This window comes from Drosophila innubila (assembly GCF_004354385.1).
Source record: "Drosophila innubila isolate TH190305 chromosome 2R unlocalized genomic scaffold, UK_Dinn_1.0 1_C_2R, whole genome shotgun sequence".
Lineage (NCBI taxonomy): Eukaryota > Metazoa > Arthropoda > Insecta > Diptera > Drosophilidae > Drosophila > Drosophila innubila.
Window position 1 is genome coordinate 2,198,745 of NW_022995374.1, and position 18,520 is coordinate 2,217,264.

The window sequence follows — 18,520 nt, forward strand, 5'->3', positions numbered from 1 at the left end:
ACGCAAAGGCAGCAGAAGAGCACAAGAGAAAAGTGTTAAATTATAGAACCAATTGATGTCAGTTCAAGTTCAACGCCGTCGCCAAAAGTTGAAACAATTTTTAAGCATTAAAATATATTTAAAAAAAAAAACAAGAGTTTACAGTGCAAGTGTATGAGTGTGAGCTATTTAATTTAAAATAAAAAGTAACAATAATATTTGAAATAAAATTAATAAAATGGATATTAAAACCACAGCCGTGACACCTCCCATGGCAGCCACTGTAGACGCCACTGTTGCACCCATTTCGCCCACAGCCGGCAGCATGGAGCAACTGCAGCATAGTAAGCAGACATTTCAGCACATCTTCGAGCAGTTGGTGCAACAGAGCGGCGGCAATCACAAGTTGCAACCGAAGCAACTCGAGCATTTGCGACATTTGCTCGGCAATGTGCGGGATGCAAAGAATCTGCAGTTGATTGTGGAGAAATTCAAGAATCTGGAACAGTTTCAGGAGCACTATGCGCATCTGGGCAACAACAACACTGTGATTACAGAGGGTGAGTGGAAAAATTCCAAATAAAATTCGGTTTATCTGCCGACGGTAACACGTTTTTAAATATTATCAATAAATTAATAGTTATGCATTTATTTTAACCTAAATTAAAATTCTTTTGATTCATAATTTATTTTCAAATTTTATTGGGAAGTCTGGATATAAAATTTGTATGTCAAATATAACAATTTTATTCATTTGTATAAAATATTATCAATAAATTAATAGTTATGAATATATTTTAAACTGAATTAAAATTATATTGATTTATAATTTACTTTCAAATGTAAGTCATATATAACAATTTTATTCATTTTTTTTATTTTAATATATTGTAATAATTATACTTTTAAATTATACCACTACTCAAAAGTTATCTCCCTGCTCAAAAGAAGTATTAAATTTATATTTTTAATTTCATTTTGTGAATTTTTAAATTTAAAGCAATATGATTTCCAAATTCGATTATAACTTACTAATATTTATATAGTTAATATGAGTTTAAATTTATTTATAAAACTAAATTGAAAATGTTTTTTATTTAACTAGATAATTTTTGAGTTTTTATTTTTTAAATTCATTGCTTTTCTTGGCTTTTCCTGCTTTAGGGAGCTGCATGTTTAGTTCCCGGAAAGCGTTTGCCATTAAGGATTACCGCTTTAATTAACACAAATTGTTGCTGCACATGAAAGTAACTGTGTACAGTGTACACACACACACACATATTTATGTATGTGTGCTGCACATACTTATGGCATATTTAAGCTGCGTGTTCACGTTCTTGTTTTGCATTTTGAGGCCGCGTTTCGGACTTATTAACATGCACCCGAAGCCGGCATTTAAAATAATTTGGAAATTATAAACTAATTGCCAAGGCATGCGAGCAACTTGAATATGAAAACATTTGCAGTTTGTTTTTCAAAATTTATTAAAACTATATTAAACGATCGACAGCAGTGGCAGAGACGTCAGCGTCAGCAGCAGCGTCAGCAGCAGCTGCGACTGAGAAAAAAATCGTTGCCTACTTTTTAGCGCATGACAAACTCTCATTAGAATCCACACACACATTTAGTTGCAATTACAGTTTTTAGCTCGTTAAAACTGTAAATAAAGTTGTGTATGGCCGGTGTGTGTGTGTGAGTGTGTGTGTGTGTGTGCACAACATTTTAATACAATTTCAAAATAGCTGACAAATTTGCATAGTTGTTGCTGCTTGCCGTGCACCTAATTGACTTTCCAAACTGTTGGCAAACAGGCTTTTAATTCACATGCATGCACCGCCCAACCACCAAGAACCACCCACTAAACTCTTTCCTCTCTCTTCTCTTACAGACAGCGAATTGTCGCTCAAGGATAATGCACGTAAATTTGGAGCTGGCGGTCAAACTCTGACGCCTCGTCACACAATTGACGCCATACTTGGCCTAAAGAATCGCAATGGCCAAGCACAGGGCCAACTGCAAGCGGAGGGCAGTGATGGTAAGTGGCATTTAAATATTTATTTAATTTCTAAATGTATTTATGTTTAAAGCAATTATACAGCATTAAATTAAATTAAAGGATCAATGTTAATTTATCACAAAAATGTTCAAACAAAATTGAAGTTATAAATAATAATCATATCATGTAGCTACGTGAATAACCCAGCCATTTATTTATTTAAATTATAGTTAAAATATACGATTAAAAATATTAAATAAAGATATAGAAAATATAAGATATTAAGGAAATATGCTTTAAATTTAAAAAATACGGTTTTCAGTAATTTTCGTATATATTTTTAAGGAAACATTTCATGGAAATTTGATTTACAGTCTTTTTTACATCTAATATAAATACCTAAAACTATTTTTAATAAACAACAACAACAAAAACTTTTTTTTTAATTAACGCCTATGTTATTTTTGCCTTTTAGTGTTGTTATATTTTTATTTTGAGAGGAATATAAAGTTTTAAACACTTAGAATTAATAACCTTTATTTTCTTAATATTTTAAGAACTGGAAACAATTTAATAAATAATAATAGAAAATAAAATTTTAGATTACCAATGAAAATAAATTATATAGAATTTAAAATTAAATATTAATAAATAAAATTAAAACTCTAGAGGAATAAAAAAATATTTTTAATTTATTTAACTTTGAATGAGATCAATAAGAATTACAGAATTAAAGAATTTGTTTTTTAATAGTAGATAGACGCTGAGTTGAATAATTGTAATCAACATAGAGTCCTCGAAAAGGATAGTAATTTGAGTCTTAGTCATAAATCAAATTTGTTGTGGCATTATTTACGCATTAGCTGCCAAATCAGACAGCGATAAGCAAAACTGCAAATCGATTTCAATTACAGTTACAACCTTTTGTGCCAAACAATCAACAAACACAATCGCAAAATTATATTAGCATTTGTATTCGCTCTCTCTCTCACTCTCTGTCTCTCACTCTCTCTGTCACTGTCTCAGTGAAGTTGTTATTTGGCCAAGACTCAAACTGGTAACTGACTTCTGACGGGGCTGCACTTTAGTGCCGCCTTTGGCTCGATTCGATGCACGACAGCTGATAAGCTGAAATCAGTCAACGGTAATCGTTAACATGGCCAAAACGTGGATTAGAACTCACAACTTGGCAGCGTAGGCGTTGGCGTTGGCGTCGACGTCGACGTCGCCGTCTTTTGGCCCTGCCATGTTATTGCCTATTCTTGGCCAATTTAAACTTTTATTACACACATATTTCTTGGCTCCTTTCTTTTGGGGCCCAAACAGCTCGTTACCTTGAAGGCTTTTTAACTGGATTATAGTTGGATTTATGCACCGGTGCCACCTTGTGGCAGGTACACGCAAAAGGTGGCCTAATGCCTTAACCCTCTTTATTCGTATAACTCTTGCCATTTATAATTTATTTCATTTTTGTTTTGATTGCCGAAATGCGATTGTCGCACGCCTAATAAAAAAAACACCATCTACTTGCAACTTGTGAAAAATGGGTGGCAACATTCTATTTTATTTTATTTTATTATTATTTTCGATGATTTTTGGCACTGATTTCAAAAGCGTCAGCTTAATCATTTTTTTTGCTCATTTTTTGATTGCAAAAAAAGTGTCAATAGAAAAATGGGAAATGCAGAAATAGTAAAGAAGTTATTTTGATCGAAAAAATTTAACTATATTTAATTGTAATATTTCTGCTTTAAATAATCTTTAAGATAAAATGTAATATTTTAATTAGTTTTTATTTTTATGAATTTATTATTATTTTCAATTTATTATGTTTCTCCTTGATTTTGTCTTTTTTTTCTACTTAAGAAAAAGTGCTATAATAACATAGACAAAGAGAAGTAGAGATCAATTAAATAAGTAGCAATTAATTCAATTAAAGCGCCAAGACAACAAACTTGGTCAATGAGATGCAGCTGACAGCAGCGACAACAACAAAAGCAACAATAATATGTACAACAATTTCAACAACAACAACAAGAATAGCGAAAACAAAATGGTTTTGTGCAAATAAAAAAAAAGTCAACCAGAAAAAGCGCAGCTTAAATGGCCGCAAATTAATTAGAGGCAAGCAAATAAACTGGCTAACTAAGCAGGTGGTTAACAAGGGGCAAGAGAGGTGAAGAGAGAGAGAGAGTGGGGGAGGGGGAGGGGGGACAGGAGGTGGGGTATTAAAGCCAAACCAAACTGGTCAGAGCCTCCAAAGTCATAATCATAATTAAACTGCGGCTAGACACAAGCTGTCAAAAAGCATTTAAACTGACAGCTGGCTGAGGTGGCGTCAAGAGAGAGAGAGAAAGAGAGGGAGGGGAGAAGAGAGACATGCTCATTAAACGCATAAAAGCGTTGGCTGCACAAGTGCATTAGGCGTCAATAAGTGAACATGGATGTGATGTGAGTTGAGTTGAGTTGAGTTGAACTGCATTATTCAAGATCAAGATAAACAGAAGAGCTCAAGCTGAGTGTGAGATAAAGAGGGAGATAGAGATGGAGAAAGAGAAAGAGAGAGAAAGAGCAGAGGTAGACACACTGAGAAAAATAATTACAGCCTCTTCTTGGAATTTGATATTTTTCATTACAACTGAAGTGAAAAAGAAAATAACAAAATTATTACCATAATATAAAAGTAATTTTTTTCTTTACTCCTAAAATTCTTAGGTGAACATTGAAAATTTAAAATGACATTTTTTTTTTGTGCACAACTTTATTAAATTGTATGCTAATTAATAATAATTTTTTAACATTAACTTGTCATTTAATTCAACTTAAAATCAAGAATTTCTTTAGCTTATTAAAATATTCGTCTAAAATATTTAAGTCAAATATTTTTAATAATTAATTTGGAGTTCTTCAAGGATTTTAGCTTGTCTGCAAGGATTATATTCGTAGTCAGCCTTTACCTAATTATATTTATATTTATTTTAAAAATATTGCAGGGTTACACGATTTTAATTTTAGTCTTTAAATTTCATATTAAAATAACATGTATGACCTAAGAAGCATTTTTCTCTAAGTGTAGAGATCGCTCCATTGATTCATCCATATCCACATTCACATTCACATTCATATTCACAATCACATTCATATTGAGAGGCAAGTTGACGCGGCATTAAATTGAGCATTAAAGTCGCTTTAATGATTTTAATGCGTGTCCGAAGCGAGCTAAACGTGCGTCGGTGTTGCGGCTTATTAACCGCTTTTGTTGCCACAGATACAACAACAACAACAGTATTAACAACAACAGTAATAACAACAACAACAACAGCAACATCTCGAATTCAACTCAATCCACTTTACTTTAACACACTTGATTGACAGTTTTGTTTATGGCTTGTTTCGTTTTTTGATATGAGCTCGATATCGTGTATCTTGTATCTTTGTATCTCTGTATCTCTGTATCTTTGTCTGTATCTTCAAGTCGCGCCTGCGCCGGAAGATGTTGAGCATTTTGTGCATTTCCTTTTCAACTCACACTCATACTCATACCTGTTGCCTGTTTGAATGACGAACTTGTTTTTGGGCTAATAACATTTCAATTAGGCCGCCGCCTAATGGCCCAACATTTATTTATCTCTTCTCTTTTTTATTCGAGAAACTGTCAAATCATCTGAGTGACGCGATTAACGTCAATTTGTCCTTAACTATACTTTATGAGTGCTCAGCTCATATTGCCGACAAATTGGAGCAAACCAGGCTCATCGCTTTCGACCAGTTTTGTCTATTGTTTTTTGGACCACGCTCAATTAGCCAACTCAACTCAACTCAACTCATCTTGTCAGTAGCTGGCTTAATTTGAACCTTTTAACATTTCAACTTGACCGTTTTGTGTTGCACATAGTTCAATTTGTTAACAGCCCAATATATTTCCAGCTGCCAACTTTAATTGCCACAGCTAATGGCCATAAACAGAATTTCAAATTTAAATTTAAATTCAAATTCGACTTCAAAATAAAAATCATTTCTTAATTGAACTGTCGATCAGACAATTTGCTTGTTTCAGTATCTATCTCTAACTCTTTTTTTTCAGTCTCTTTCTCTTTTTATTTCTGGTTTTCAAGTCTATGAATGAATACTGAATACATTCAAAAGATCCAAGTCGCTGAAACTTTCACATGTAATAGTGGAACGAATGCAATTTTATTCATCATGGAACAATTCAGTTCATTCATAATTCATTCATTCATTTAAATTTTTATCATCTAAAAAATTTTATATTTTTTCGATCATCAGCCATCTAACATCCAATTTTCCATACCTACCCCTTGACATTTTTTCAAAAACTTTGATCTTTCATAACTTTATCAAAAACTAACCGATTTTCAAGTGGAATGTCGTTTTGATCATGATTTGGCCTTTAAACTGATTCTGCATTTAAATTTTTATCGTCTAAAAAGGTTGATATTTTTTCGATTCTAAGCCATCTATCATCCAATTTTCCATACCTACCCCTTAACATTTTTTCAAAAACTTTGATCTCTCATAACTTTATCAAAACATAACCGATTTTCAAGCGGAATGTCAATTTCTTCACGATTTGGCCTCTAAATTGATTCTGCATTTAAATTTTTATCGTCTAAAAAATTTGATATTTTTTCGATTCTAAGCAAGACATCATCCAATCTTCCATACCTACCCCTTGACATTTTTTCAAAAATTTTGATCTTTCATAACTTCACTAAAAATTTACCGATTTCCAAGCGGAATGTCGTTTTGATCATGATTTGGGCTTTAAATTTATTTTGCATTAAAATTTTTATCATCTAGAAAAATTTGATATTTTTTCGATTCTAAGCAATCTATTATCCAATTTTCCATACCTACCCCTTGACATTTTTTCAAAAACTTGGATCTTTCATAACTTCACTAAAAATTTACCGATTTCCAAGCGGAATGTCGTTTTGATCATGATTTGGCCTCTAAATTGATTCTGCATTTAAATTTTTATCATCTAGAAAATTTGATATTTTTTCGATTCTAAGCAATCTATCATCCAATTTTCCATACCTACCCCTTGACATTTTTTCAAAAATTTTGTTCTTTCATAACTTTGTCAAAACTTAACCAATCTTCAAGCGGAATGTCGTTTTGATCATGATTTACCCTCTAAATTGATTCTGCATTTAAATATTTATCATCTAGAAAATTTGTTAATTTTTCGATTATCAGCCATCTATCATCCAATTTTCCATACCTACCCCTTGACATTTTTTCAAAAACTTTGATCTCTCATAACTGTATCAAAAATTAACCGATTTTCAAGCGGAATGTCAATTTCTTCATGATTTGGCCTCTAAATTGATTCTGCATTTCAATTTTTATCGTCTAGAAAATTTGATATATTTTTGATCATCAGCCATCTAACATCCAATTTTCCATACATTTTCCCTTGACATTTTTTCAAAAATTTTGATCTTTCATAACTTTGTCAAAACTTAACCAATCTTCAAGCGGAATGTTGTTTTGATCATGATTTGGCCTCCAAATTGATTCTGCATTTAAATTTTTATCATCTAGAAAATTTGATATTTTTTCGATTCTAAGCTACTATCATCCAATTTTCCATACTTAAGCATGCATAGGAAAAATTTAATAAATTTACTTACTGGTGACCAAATATATTTAATTTACTTGAGTGAAAAAGGTAGTAAGTAAACTGGCACGTGTGAACAAAGCTGTACGCATAATTGAAATTGAATGCCGCTGAGAATTCAAACGATTCACAGGCCATGTGAGGCGTCATTCATTCATTCACCTCGTTGTTCATTTTTGGGCTCAAGCTCACGCAATTAACGCACGCACTCAGTGTGGGCTCCGATCTGAGTTTGAATATGAGTATGAATCGGAATCCGAGTCCGGGTCTAGGTCTGGGGTCTGAGATTGAGATTGAGATTGAGTTAGCGGCTACTGTGACTGGGTTCCATTGGCAAAAGGCACCTCATGTGGCGCCTTCACGCCTTTTAAATGGTCTTTTCTATTATTTATAATTATTATAATAATTATTATTGTTGTTATTGTGCTACCTCATTTGCCTGTTATATTTCTCTCTCTCTCTCTCTCTCTCTCTCTTTTGCGCATTGTTTTTATATGTTCTTTGTAAAGTTTTCAAGTTAATTTCATTAACGCCACAGTGGCTCAAAATAAAGTGCATGCGGTGCGTGTAAATTTCGATTGATTGCTGAAAACTCAGCTAAGGTTAATTCAGGCCATTTACAGCCGATGTTTATGGTTAATTAGCCAAATATTTGACCCAATTAACAGACTGGAAAATGTGAGAGTACTGATGAAAATCAATATAGACAAGAATTAAGTTCAGACCACATACATACATAATTATTGGCCATTTGTGTGAGACATAATTACATTAGACAATCGCCAGAGTTTAATGATTTGGGCTGGAATTCGATTTATGTAATCGAACTGATTGTTAACTTGGCTTTTAGTTCACTTACACTCAGTACATGCAAATTAATTCCAACTTGGCTACATCAAAAAGCAATTACACAAAAGACTATCAAATAATTACAGATATTCAGCGTATTTTGAGGGCAATTTGAATGGGCAACACTTTTAGCCGCCTTTTCCAAAAGCCAATTTAACACAGAAATTGAATTTGGTTACACAAAAAAACAAGTAAGAATGTCAGTGGAGAGATGCTCGACTGCTATATGCCCAGCACCAGTAAAATCTAATAAAAATTGAATTGAATGAAATGAAACTAAAACACTATTTAAATATACTAAAAGATATATTTAAAATCAACGCTTTAATAGATTCCAATTAAATAAGCATTTCTGATCGTAATTAATCAATATTTTAAGTAATAATAAGGTAAAGAAAAATAAAATAGAAGTAAACAGTTTTAAACTGACGCCCAAGTAATTGTTTGTTGTATTTGCACTACACCATAATAACCAATATCTCATTAATCTTTGCTGTTTATTAGCCGATCAAGTTAAAATTCGTAGTAAATATCCCAAAAGTGCAATACATTTTGTGTACTAAATTTCAAGACGGTAGCTTTAATATTGCTAATATTACTAAATTTTTTCCATTTGCGTGGGCAAAAAAAGGCGTGACAGAATTTAAAAAAAATGCTTTATATGAGTGCACAACAGAAGAGTATTGTTACCAAATTTAGTGGCTCTAGCTCTTATAGATTCAGAGATCTACATGTTCTTACAAAACAAACAGACACTGTCCAAAATTGAATAACCTCTGTAAATTTTTTTTGCTGGGCTAAACACACACTTATTTACTGCAAAAGTCAGTGCAAACAGTAACCACCCACGTGTCCTCCCCTCATTTTCATACTCCCTGCCCGATTTCCCATTTCCCCTTTTCCCGCTTCGCTTCACCTTCAACTCGGCGACAACTAATGACTTCCTTGCATGTCACGTGATATGTGCAAGCGACAACGGCAGCCACTACGCCCATTAGAGCCCACTCTCTCTCCCCTCCCTCTCCTCTCTTCTCCTCTCCCTCTTCTACACTCTACACTACCAACTCATCCTAGTTTACACCCAGGCTTTGTGGCCTTCAGCCATTTGGGGCCTTTCTCAGAATTTTTATTGCCGCACATTGTAAATACGAGGCGACTAATTGAAAGCCGTTTATTAATAGGGCCAACAACAGGTGTGGGGGAAGTTGATGATAGGGGTTGGGGAGGGGAACAGGGGGCTGCTTAAATAACACATTGTTATTACCGAAGCAAGCTTTTAACCACATGGGCAGCGACAGCTTTATGACTTGGCCAACTGTCTAATTAAAATCTAATCAGTCCTCGAGCAATAATATCCTGACGTTTTTACCAATAGTCCAATGTACACTGTACTACATGATTCGATTATATAACTATGACTAATGATCTATGCCTATATAAAAACAGTAAGCATTTAAAGTTGCGGCTTTCGGTTGATAATTAAAACAGAAAAAAATTGTAGCTATCTTAGCTCGAATATTTTTTTGACGATCAATACAGTTAATTTAATCGATTTTAATAAACAATCGATAGTCCAACTATGTTTGGTTCTGCATTAAAATTGGAAATTTTTTTTTTTTTATATATCGCAGGGTATTTTTCATAACTTTTCCCTTGACGCTACTTCAAAAACTTCAATCAGTCATAACTTTGTCAAATCCTAACCGATTTCCTTGCTGATTGTCAACTTTTGTATTATTTGACCTCTTTATTAATTATGCATCAAAATTGGAAAATTAAATTTTTTGTTCCTCACTAGCAATTTTTTCCCTACTTTCCATGACTCTTACTTTTTCCATACTTTGCCTTTGACACTCTTTTAACCAACTTCAAACTGTCATAACTTTGACAAATCTTTACCGATTTCCTTGGGGAATGTCAATATTTTCATCATTTGGCCTCTATTTTGACTCTGCATTTAAATTAAAAAATTAATTTTTTTTTGTTTTCACTGTCTATTTTTTCAAAACTTTCGATATTTGCAACTCAGTTGATTGAAAGCTTGATTATTTTTTCGATTTTTGCTTATCGATTTTAGTTCACATATATCTAAATTGCTATTCATTTTTTCATTATTATATCAGGTGATGGTGATGCCTCGATGGCCGATGATGATGCCACCGATTTGCGCTGCAACATGTCGCTGACGCAGCTGCGCAACATGGACAGCCACATGGCCAACATGTTGCAGCAACATGCGAAGAACGGACTCAATTATGGACCGCCAACACCGGCAGCACCGCCACCACCGCAATCGCAACAACCAGCGGGTCATCATCATGCCACACTGACGGGGCATGCAACATTTGGCTACCACAATGCCTTTGCATTTGGCCAGAGTCACAGTCACAGTCACAATCACGGTCACGGCCACGGTCACGGGCACAATCACGGCTATGGACAGCAGGAGGATGCGGCGGGTAATTACCTCAGTTCCATGCATCAGATGGTCGAGGCCAATCAATTGCAGCCGCCACAGGGATTGCAGGGTGTGACGGTGGCGCCACCTGGCGCCTATGCCAGCCATCAGCAACATTTGGCGGCGCTGGCTGCGCATGCGCAGGAGCAACACAACAAATATGCCAAGTCATCGCCAACAGCAGCAACAGCAACACCAACGACAACAACAACAGCAGCAACAGTTGCTGGCAGCTACTTTCAGCCGGATGCCACAGCAGCAACAGGCAACATTGCAGCCACAGCAGCAACAACAGCAACAGTAAATCGTGACTATGATGAACGTTCAATGTCCTCGACCAGTGAACTGGATGAGGATGAAGATGATGCGGCAAAGTTGCAAGCCGATTGCAGCATTAATATTGATGTTACCACACCGCCAACACCGCGTCCTAGCGGCAACAGCAACAGCAACAACAGCAACAGCACCAAGCGCAAATCCTCCGCCTCCGTCTCCGTCTCCGTCTCCACCTCCGCCTACTGTGATGATAATGAGCCGAAATTAGCCAATGGTCAGCAACTTGGCAATTATAGCATCAGAGCGCGCACTCTCGATGAGGTACAGCAGCAACAACAACAGCAGCAACAACAGCAACAGCAACAACAGCAGCAGCAACACTTTCAGCACGATTATCGCAACAACAACCACAACAGCAACAACAACAACACTCAACCAACTGAGCATGTTGACAACGACAGTCTGGTCAACGGCAGCTGTGCATCTAGCGAGGATCTCAATCAGACCAACAACAGCGAACAGGGCGAGAAAATCACATCCGGCAGCGATGATGAAGGTAAGCTTCCATAAACTGCTCCCATTGCCACTGCAACTGCAACAGAAACTGTTGCTCCATGTTGCTGGCAGCAACATACATCAAAATAAATGAAAAAGTCACAATATTCATTCTTAGCATCGATTTTGGTTTATTAATTTAATACTAACTCTCATTTGTAGACCCTGTACCCTGCAAATTAAAAGGGTCTACTGAGTCTGTCGTAAGTGAAATGAGTATAAGATTTTTACTTTCAATTTGTTAAACATTGTGCTTTAGAACTGTAAATATTGTCAAAAGTTCAAAGTGTTTAATTATGTATTTTAAATATTTGCTAAACCTTTTTTAAAAGTGTAAAGACCCTTTAAGTTTGTGAAAAGGTGTTTGCTTAACTTTTTTATTTATATTTTTAAAGACCCTATATTCTAATAATAAAAAGGTTTGTCTATTGCAAAATGTACTCGAGATTTATATTTTACATTTTTCTCGACCCTTTACTCTTAAAGTACTAAGGGTCTACAAAGTTTGTCAAAAAGGAAGAAAAGTTTTCAACGTATATTAAAAATGTGTAGATCTTCATGATGTATGCTGAAAGTGGCACTGTAATCGTATCACTGTGTACAGCAGCTCACGCTAGTGACGAAAACAGACTCCTAGTGGATAGGGAAGTCGGTTAAGCCCTAAAATATTTGACCTTTACGTTTGCGATCCAAAGTTAAAATCCCGCTCACGAATCTTTTGTTTTAAATATTTTGATTTTTTTTAAATTGTATAATTTGTATTTTCATTTTAAATATACTTTATTTTTCGCAGTATTTATCGTCTTAAAGCAATTAATTTGAACTCTTAGTTTTTGTTTATTTATTTATTTTATTTATTAAAATTTATTGTTACTTCTTACTATTTTTTTTTAATACAAATTTAAAATAAAATAATTGTTATTTCATATTCAATTTATTTAATTGTTGATACAAATCATATATTTGTATTTTATTGATGGTCCTTGATTGCAGGTCAGGACGACAACTGTGCGAAGAAGAAGCATCGTCGCAATCGCACCACATTCACCACATATCAACTGCATGAACTGGAGCGTGCCTTTGAGAAGTCCCATTATCCGGATGTCTATTCCCGTGAGGAACTCGCCATGAAGGTGAATCTGCCCGAAGTGCGTGTCCAGGTGAGTTATCAGCCACGAAATCAGCTGCTTGTATTCAGCTTTTATTTACTAGCCGACTTTTGCTAATTGTGCAATCAAAATGTCGGACATGTCTGAGCCTGTTCGGCCCCAGTCCCGGAAATTAAACAATTTCCCTTAGCTATTTATTTTAACGAAATTAAGTTGTGCCAACTAAAGTTGCTCTACCCTGTGACGGCTGTGACTGCAAGTTGTTAACTTGTTTTGGTCAGCTTGACAAGGATTTATGCTTGCACTTGCTGGCCAACATAGATAATGGCTTGTAACTCATTTGCTTACATGCATTATTTACTTGGCTTTATCGCATTTCATCAGTTTTCGTCACTTACTAACTTTGTTGTTACATTGCATGTAATATACCGCATAACATGCATGATTATATCGCTTACTGAAGCATGAAACTTACGTTACTTGTTAAATTAAATTGTAAATAAGACATAATTTTTAACTTGTGATTGATAGATATGAATTTTATCAGTTATAATCAGTTCTCAGCATTTTTTAAATTATTTCTTTAGACTTTAGTCACTAGCACACATATATATATTTTTAACTGTACATCGCTTTCGTCACTAAATATATTTTTTTGTTACTTCCCAGCTTAATCACTAATCATATTTTGTTACATATATAGACTATTCCCCTTTTAAATCGATTTGATATCGTTAGCTAGTGATTGCACTTTAGTCCCTGACCACATTTTGTGCCCAGTTTAAAGTGGTTGCTTCACCCCCTCCCCATCCAATTCGATTCCACATAAAACTTTCAAAGGAAGAGAGACACAAAGTGCCATAACTTTCTTTCAGTGCATATTAAAATTTATGTCTCAATTGCAAAATGACAATGCAGGGCCAAAAGTTAGTGTTGTGTATGGAGGGGAAAGATATTTATGTTGAGGAAATAATGCACTTTATGAGACTGTGTGTCTTTTTCTCCTCACTTTTTCTCCCCAATGCTCCTATACCCCCTAAGGGGTTTACCTCGCATAGGGTCGATGCATGTCTGGCTGCCATTCGTTTCGGGTGGCAAATTGCGACGTTAACATCGTAAATTCCTTTCACAGCGGTGTAGCATAAAAGACGCCAGTCTAGCAATCGGAGAACTCTACATAAATACTATAAACTACCAAAAAAAAAATAATAAAAATATACTACGATTGAAGGTATTGAAGGCTTTCAAGTGGCAGCAAAAATTCTAATTGCAGTGGACCTCATGACTGACTTGGCATAGTTTTACAATATGTGTTATTCTAAGTCATAAACTGCAAAAGAAAATAGATAGTTTAGGTGGGGAGAAAAGTGCGACAGTCGAGAGTCGACAGTCGCTAAAGGACAATATCAAATTTCATGAAATTTCGTTTCCTCAGACGACAAATCATTTTTATTGACTAAACATTATCGTGCCGCAAAACGCAAAACGTTGCAACGTTGGCGACATTGTCTGTCTGTCCGTCTGTCTGTCTGTCTGTCCGTCTGTCTGTCTGCCTCGATTCGCGGCCTGGCAACACAAATGTATGCACATAAATAAATAAATAAACAAATAGCTAAATATATACGTAAATACCTGAAAAAAGTAAAGGAAGAAACGAAAATATATAAATGAAATACAAAAGTAATGAACCAAAATCGCATAAAAATTTCTTGCACCGACGGCGCTGCGATTTATCAGCGTTTTTCTAGATGGTCGTACGGCCCTCATGTGTCACTTTGTCAAATTGACACGAATTCAAATTATGCCACAACCTAGAACCCTCCTCTTCCTCTTACTCTTTTCTACCCCTTCTCAACCCTTGCTCTGCTGCAGCCCTTTTTACAAGCACTCACAGAATTCGTTCCCCAAAGTTTAACTCGTTTTTTCGATTTAGTGGGCACATCTCTTTTTTTTGGGGTGCTTCCCCTGTTCCTTTGCTGCCCCCCTTTCTCACCCCTTCTGCATGTGTATGTGTTGTGTGTGTGTGTGTGTGTGTAATCGTATTTGCGGTTAGTTTGCATGAAGTTCTAGTTATCGTTACTGGCTGGGAAATTGCTTGGTGTGCAACTCGTTGAAGGTGGAAATTTGTTTTGATTAAGTTTGCACACACACAAAAAAAGGAGGAGGAGAAGAAGAAGAAGTAAGCGAGGAAAATGTGAAGAATTCTACAACCTAGAAGATCAGATACCCTTAAATCAAAGTGGAATATAAGAAATAAATTAAAAAGTGCTTAGCCAAAAGCCTTAATTTAATTTATTTTGCAAATAACGCGCCCAAGGAGGAAATGATTTGATAAAACAGTTTTTTGTAACATTTCCAGCATTACTGATGGTCAAATATTCAATTTAATTATTTTGGTACAAAAACACACCCAAAGATGGAAATTTATTAGAAAATTATAGCTATCAACTTTAACAGCTATATCTGTTGATTTTCTCAACCACATACTATACAAGATAAAATGCTGCTTTTTGGTAATTCTAGCAAATATTCCTCCACGTGTGGGATTTAGAGTAAAGAAGCTAAGTTTTACTCACTAGAGAGGAAAATAAAAATAAAACTTTTATGGGGGTATATTTTAAGAAAATTATAGTCCCAAGCAAACAAAAATGTTTGTAAAAACTTTTGAATAACTCCCCTTAGGGTGGAATTTTTATTTTAAATATAGAAGCACTAAAAATACATTTAAAAATTTATATACAATCGAAATGAACAGAAAAATCAATTTAGTTAGTTTGTACTTAACTAGTTTTATAAGCTAACATTTTCTGGAGAATATTGCCATACCCAGCAGTGTAGTGTATAAAAAGCAAAACCAACTGAGTTGTTTCTTACCCAAAACTCAAAGCAAGAACTCAAAGCCAGGAGTGAAGGAGTGAAGGAGTCAAAGACAGAGTCAGAGTCAGAGTCACAGTCAGAATTGCAGTCAGTCAATCAGTTGAAAGAGGCAGCTGGCAATACAATTTCTTCTTTTACTCGTACTAGATGAGTTCATTTTGGTTTCTATTTCTGAATTTGGTTTCTGGTTTTTTTTTTTTTTTTTTTTTTTTTTTGGTAACTTTGTATTGTCATTGGCAATGATGTTGGTATTGGTATTGGTATCGGTTATGCCACGTGCATTGTAATAGATTTGCTAAATGTTTGTTTAAAAAGTTTGATTGGATTTTGCATTTGATGCATTGTGTTTGTAATTGTTGTTGTTGCTGTTGCTGTTATTATTGTTGTATTGTATGCATTTCTGTGGCTTGTTTGATTGTTGTTTAAATGGCAATATTGCCTGCCACTCGTTCACATTGTAATAGACCTCAACTAACGTCAGCAAAAAAAAAAAAAAAGGAAAAGAAATTCTAAATGAAATTGAAATTGTGTCATTTTGTGTTTCTTGCTTTTTGCTTTATATTTTTGCAAAGCAATTAATCTAAACTCCCCGAAAAAACAGTAGTAAGGATATCTATATCCTCAGCTTATCTCAGATGGTAACCAAAACAGAAAACGCGTTAAGCTCCGTCAAATTAAACAACAGATTAACAGGCTAAACAACCACAAAAAATACACACACAGACAGACTGATAGACTGAAAGACTGAAAGACAGACAGACACATCATTAACACTGCAAAAACACAGTCAGTTCATCAGCTGCCTGTTTCCTTTCTCCTTTCTACTCTCTCTCTGTATTTTCTATATTCCCTTATGATGTGAGCCAAAACATATGGCCCGAAAAGTGCCTCATAGATGACAATTATTTTATTTGGATTACACGCTGACAGCCAACAATTTACTTCGAGGGTCTATAGTCTTGTTTTTTTTCTTATGGCTTAGGATTCCGTGTTTCCCTTAATATTTTAAGGGTTAAATGTGCTCCAATCATACGCCGTATTAAACACAATCGAGTGCGAAAATGCGTCACACTCGAAACACTGAAAAAGAGTTTAATTAAAACCTAATTTAGCATGGCAAAGCAAAGCTAATTGCAACCTCTTAACCACAAATATAACTTGCCAAAAGGGGTTGATTGATGGCGTATAAACATTGATTGACGACAGAGAAACACTATTATATTTTGTAAAAATATATAGAGCTCTTTCTTCTGACTGTTTGACTGACTGATTGGCAATTAACTGAGCACTAACGTTTTTTTTTACAATATTTTCAGTTAAGTTTAATATTTATTTTTATTGATCTATGCTTAAAACGAGTAAATACGTGTTTCAGATTTTATTTTAAATTAAAGCCCTTCAGTGGAATATCGAGGTTGAAAATTAAAATTTATTCCGATTGTCATGAAACTGAATTTCAAAGATCTTTACTTAAAATGAATCGATACGTGTTTCACCGATTTCTAAAATTGCAAACTCTTGTCATAAAATATACTCCGATAAAAGTTAAATTCTTACACAATCAACCTTAAAATATTTGCACAAAAACCTTATCGATTTGCTTCGCTATATTTATGAGAAATCATTAAGCTAAAGTCAAGAAGTTTAATATAAAAATTCTGTAGACATGCGTTGCGTGCTTTGACTTAAGGTTTTCTTGCCTGTTGGCCAAAAGTAAATCAAATGGCAAATATATAAAAACAAATGGAAGGAATAACATACGAGCAAACAGAGAATAAATATATATTTATAGTATATATCTCGTTTGCTTGAGTTTGAGTAGCTTTTAGTGAAATTGTCGAGCATGGCAATTGTTATTAATATTATTAGCAGCAAAAATAAATAAATGAACGAATGCCTGTCAATTATTTAGCATAGTCAAATGATTAAATATCGTAAAAATGTCAAAGGACAATGGCAGGGAAAAAAACATTCATATAATAAACGAGAGACAGAGCGAGGGAGTGAGAGTGAAAGAGAAGAAGTAGTTATTTATCTGCATATTGCGCATACGACGTGTGTGACGTGTGTGTGTGTGTGTGTGTGTGCATAAAAAGCAAACAAATAAAAATGTCATTTCACTAACAAATAAAATAGATTTTTATTGCATTCCACTTGCGCCATGGCCTCAAGTTTTTTTTTCGTTTTTTATGTTTGTTTTTTTTTTTTGCTTTCCTTTGGTATTGTTTTTTATTACGAGTATTATTATAGTTACAGTCTTCATATGGTTCAATGCGAGTCGATTCGATTCGATTTAAATCGCTTTCGCTTTCGTTTTCACATGTCATAATAATAATAATGCATATTAGGTTCATTTTGTGCACTTTTATTGAAATCCTATACAAATCTAATAATCGGAAATAATCAAAAAGCAAAAGAAAACCTACAGCAACTACCAAGTTGTGTCATAAAAATCAAACAAGCCAGGAATACCAAAATTGAGCTCGACAATTGCATGAATCCCTCTTTCTCCTCCTCTCTCTCCCTCTCTCTAGGGAAGTCAGTTCTCAGTTTATTCAAGTTATTGTCAATTGCTCATTGGAGAATTGCTTTCTTTAGATTTCGATTTATCGGGGCACTCTCTGTGATTTGTCCAGCTCCAAAGTGTCCTTTTGATGTGGCCTTCTTAATACTTATATAATTAATGCAAAATACCAAACGACAGCTGCTCTCAATGTCTCTCCCTCCCTCTCTCACACGCTCCCAGTGCGTGGGAGGGAAGTGTGGCAAGGGGG

At 34.6% G+C, this 18,520-nt stretch overlaps 1 protein-coding gene across 1 annotated transcript in view; it reads left to right on the plus strand.

Moving 5' to 3' along the window:
- The first annotated feature begins 217 nt into the window (after positions 1 to 217).
- The window catches only part of LOC117785885 (retinal homeobox protein Rx), a 36,129-nt gene continuing 17,826 nt past the window's right edge, over positions 218 to 18,520 (plus strand). The window contains exons 1-4 of the mRNA XM_034624147.1: positions 218 to 539; positions 1,868 to 2,014; positions 10,595 to 11,761; positions 12,754 to 12,920. Coding sequence (XP_034480038.1) covers positions 218 to 539; positions 1,868 to 2,014; positions 10,595 to 11,761; positions 12,754 to 12,920 — 1,803 coding nt within the window. The remainder of the gene's footprint in view (positions 540 to 1,867; positions 2,015 to 10,594; positions 11,762 to 12,753; positions 12,921 to 18,520) is intronic.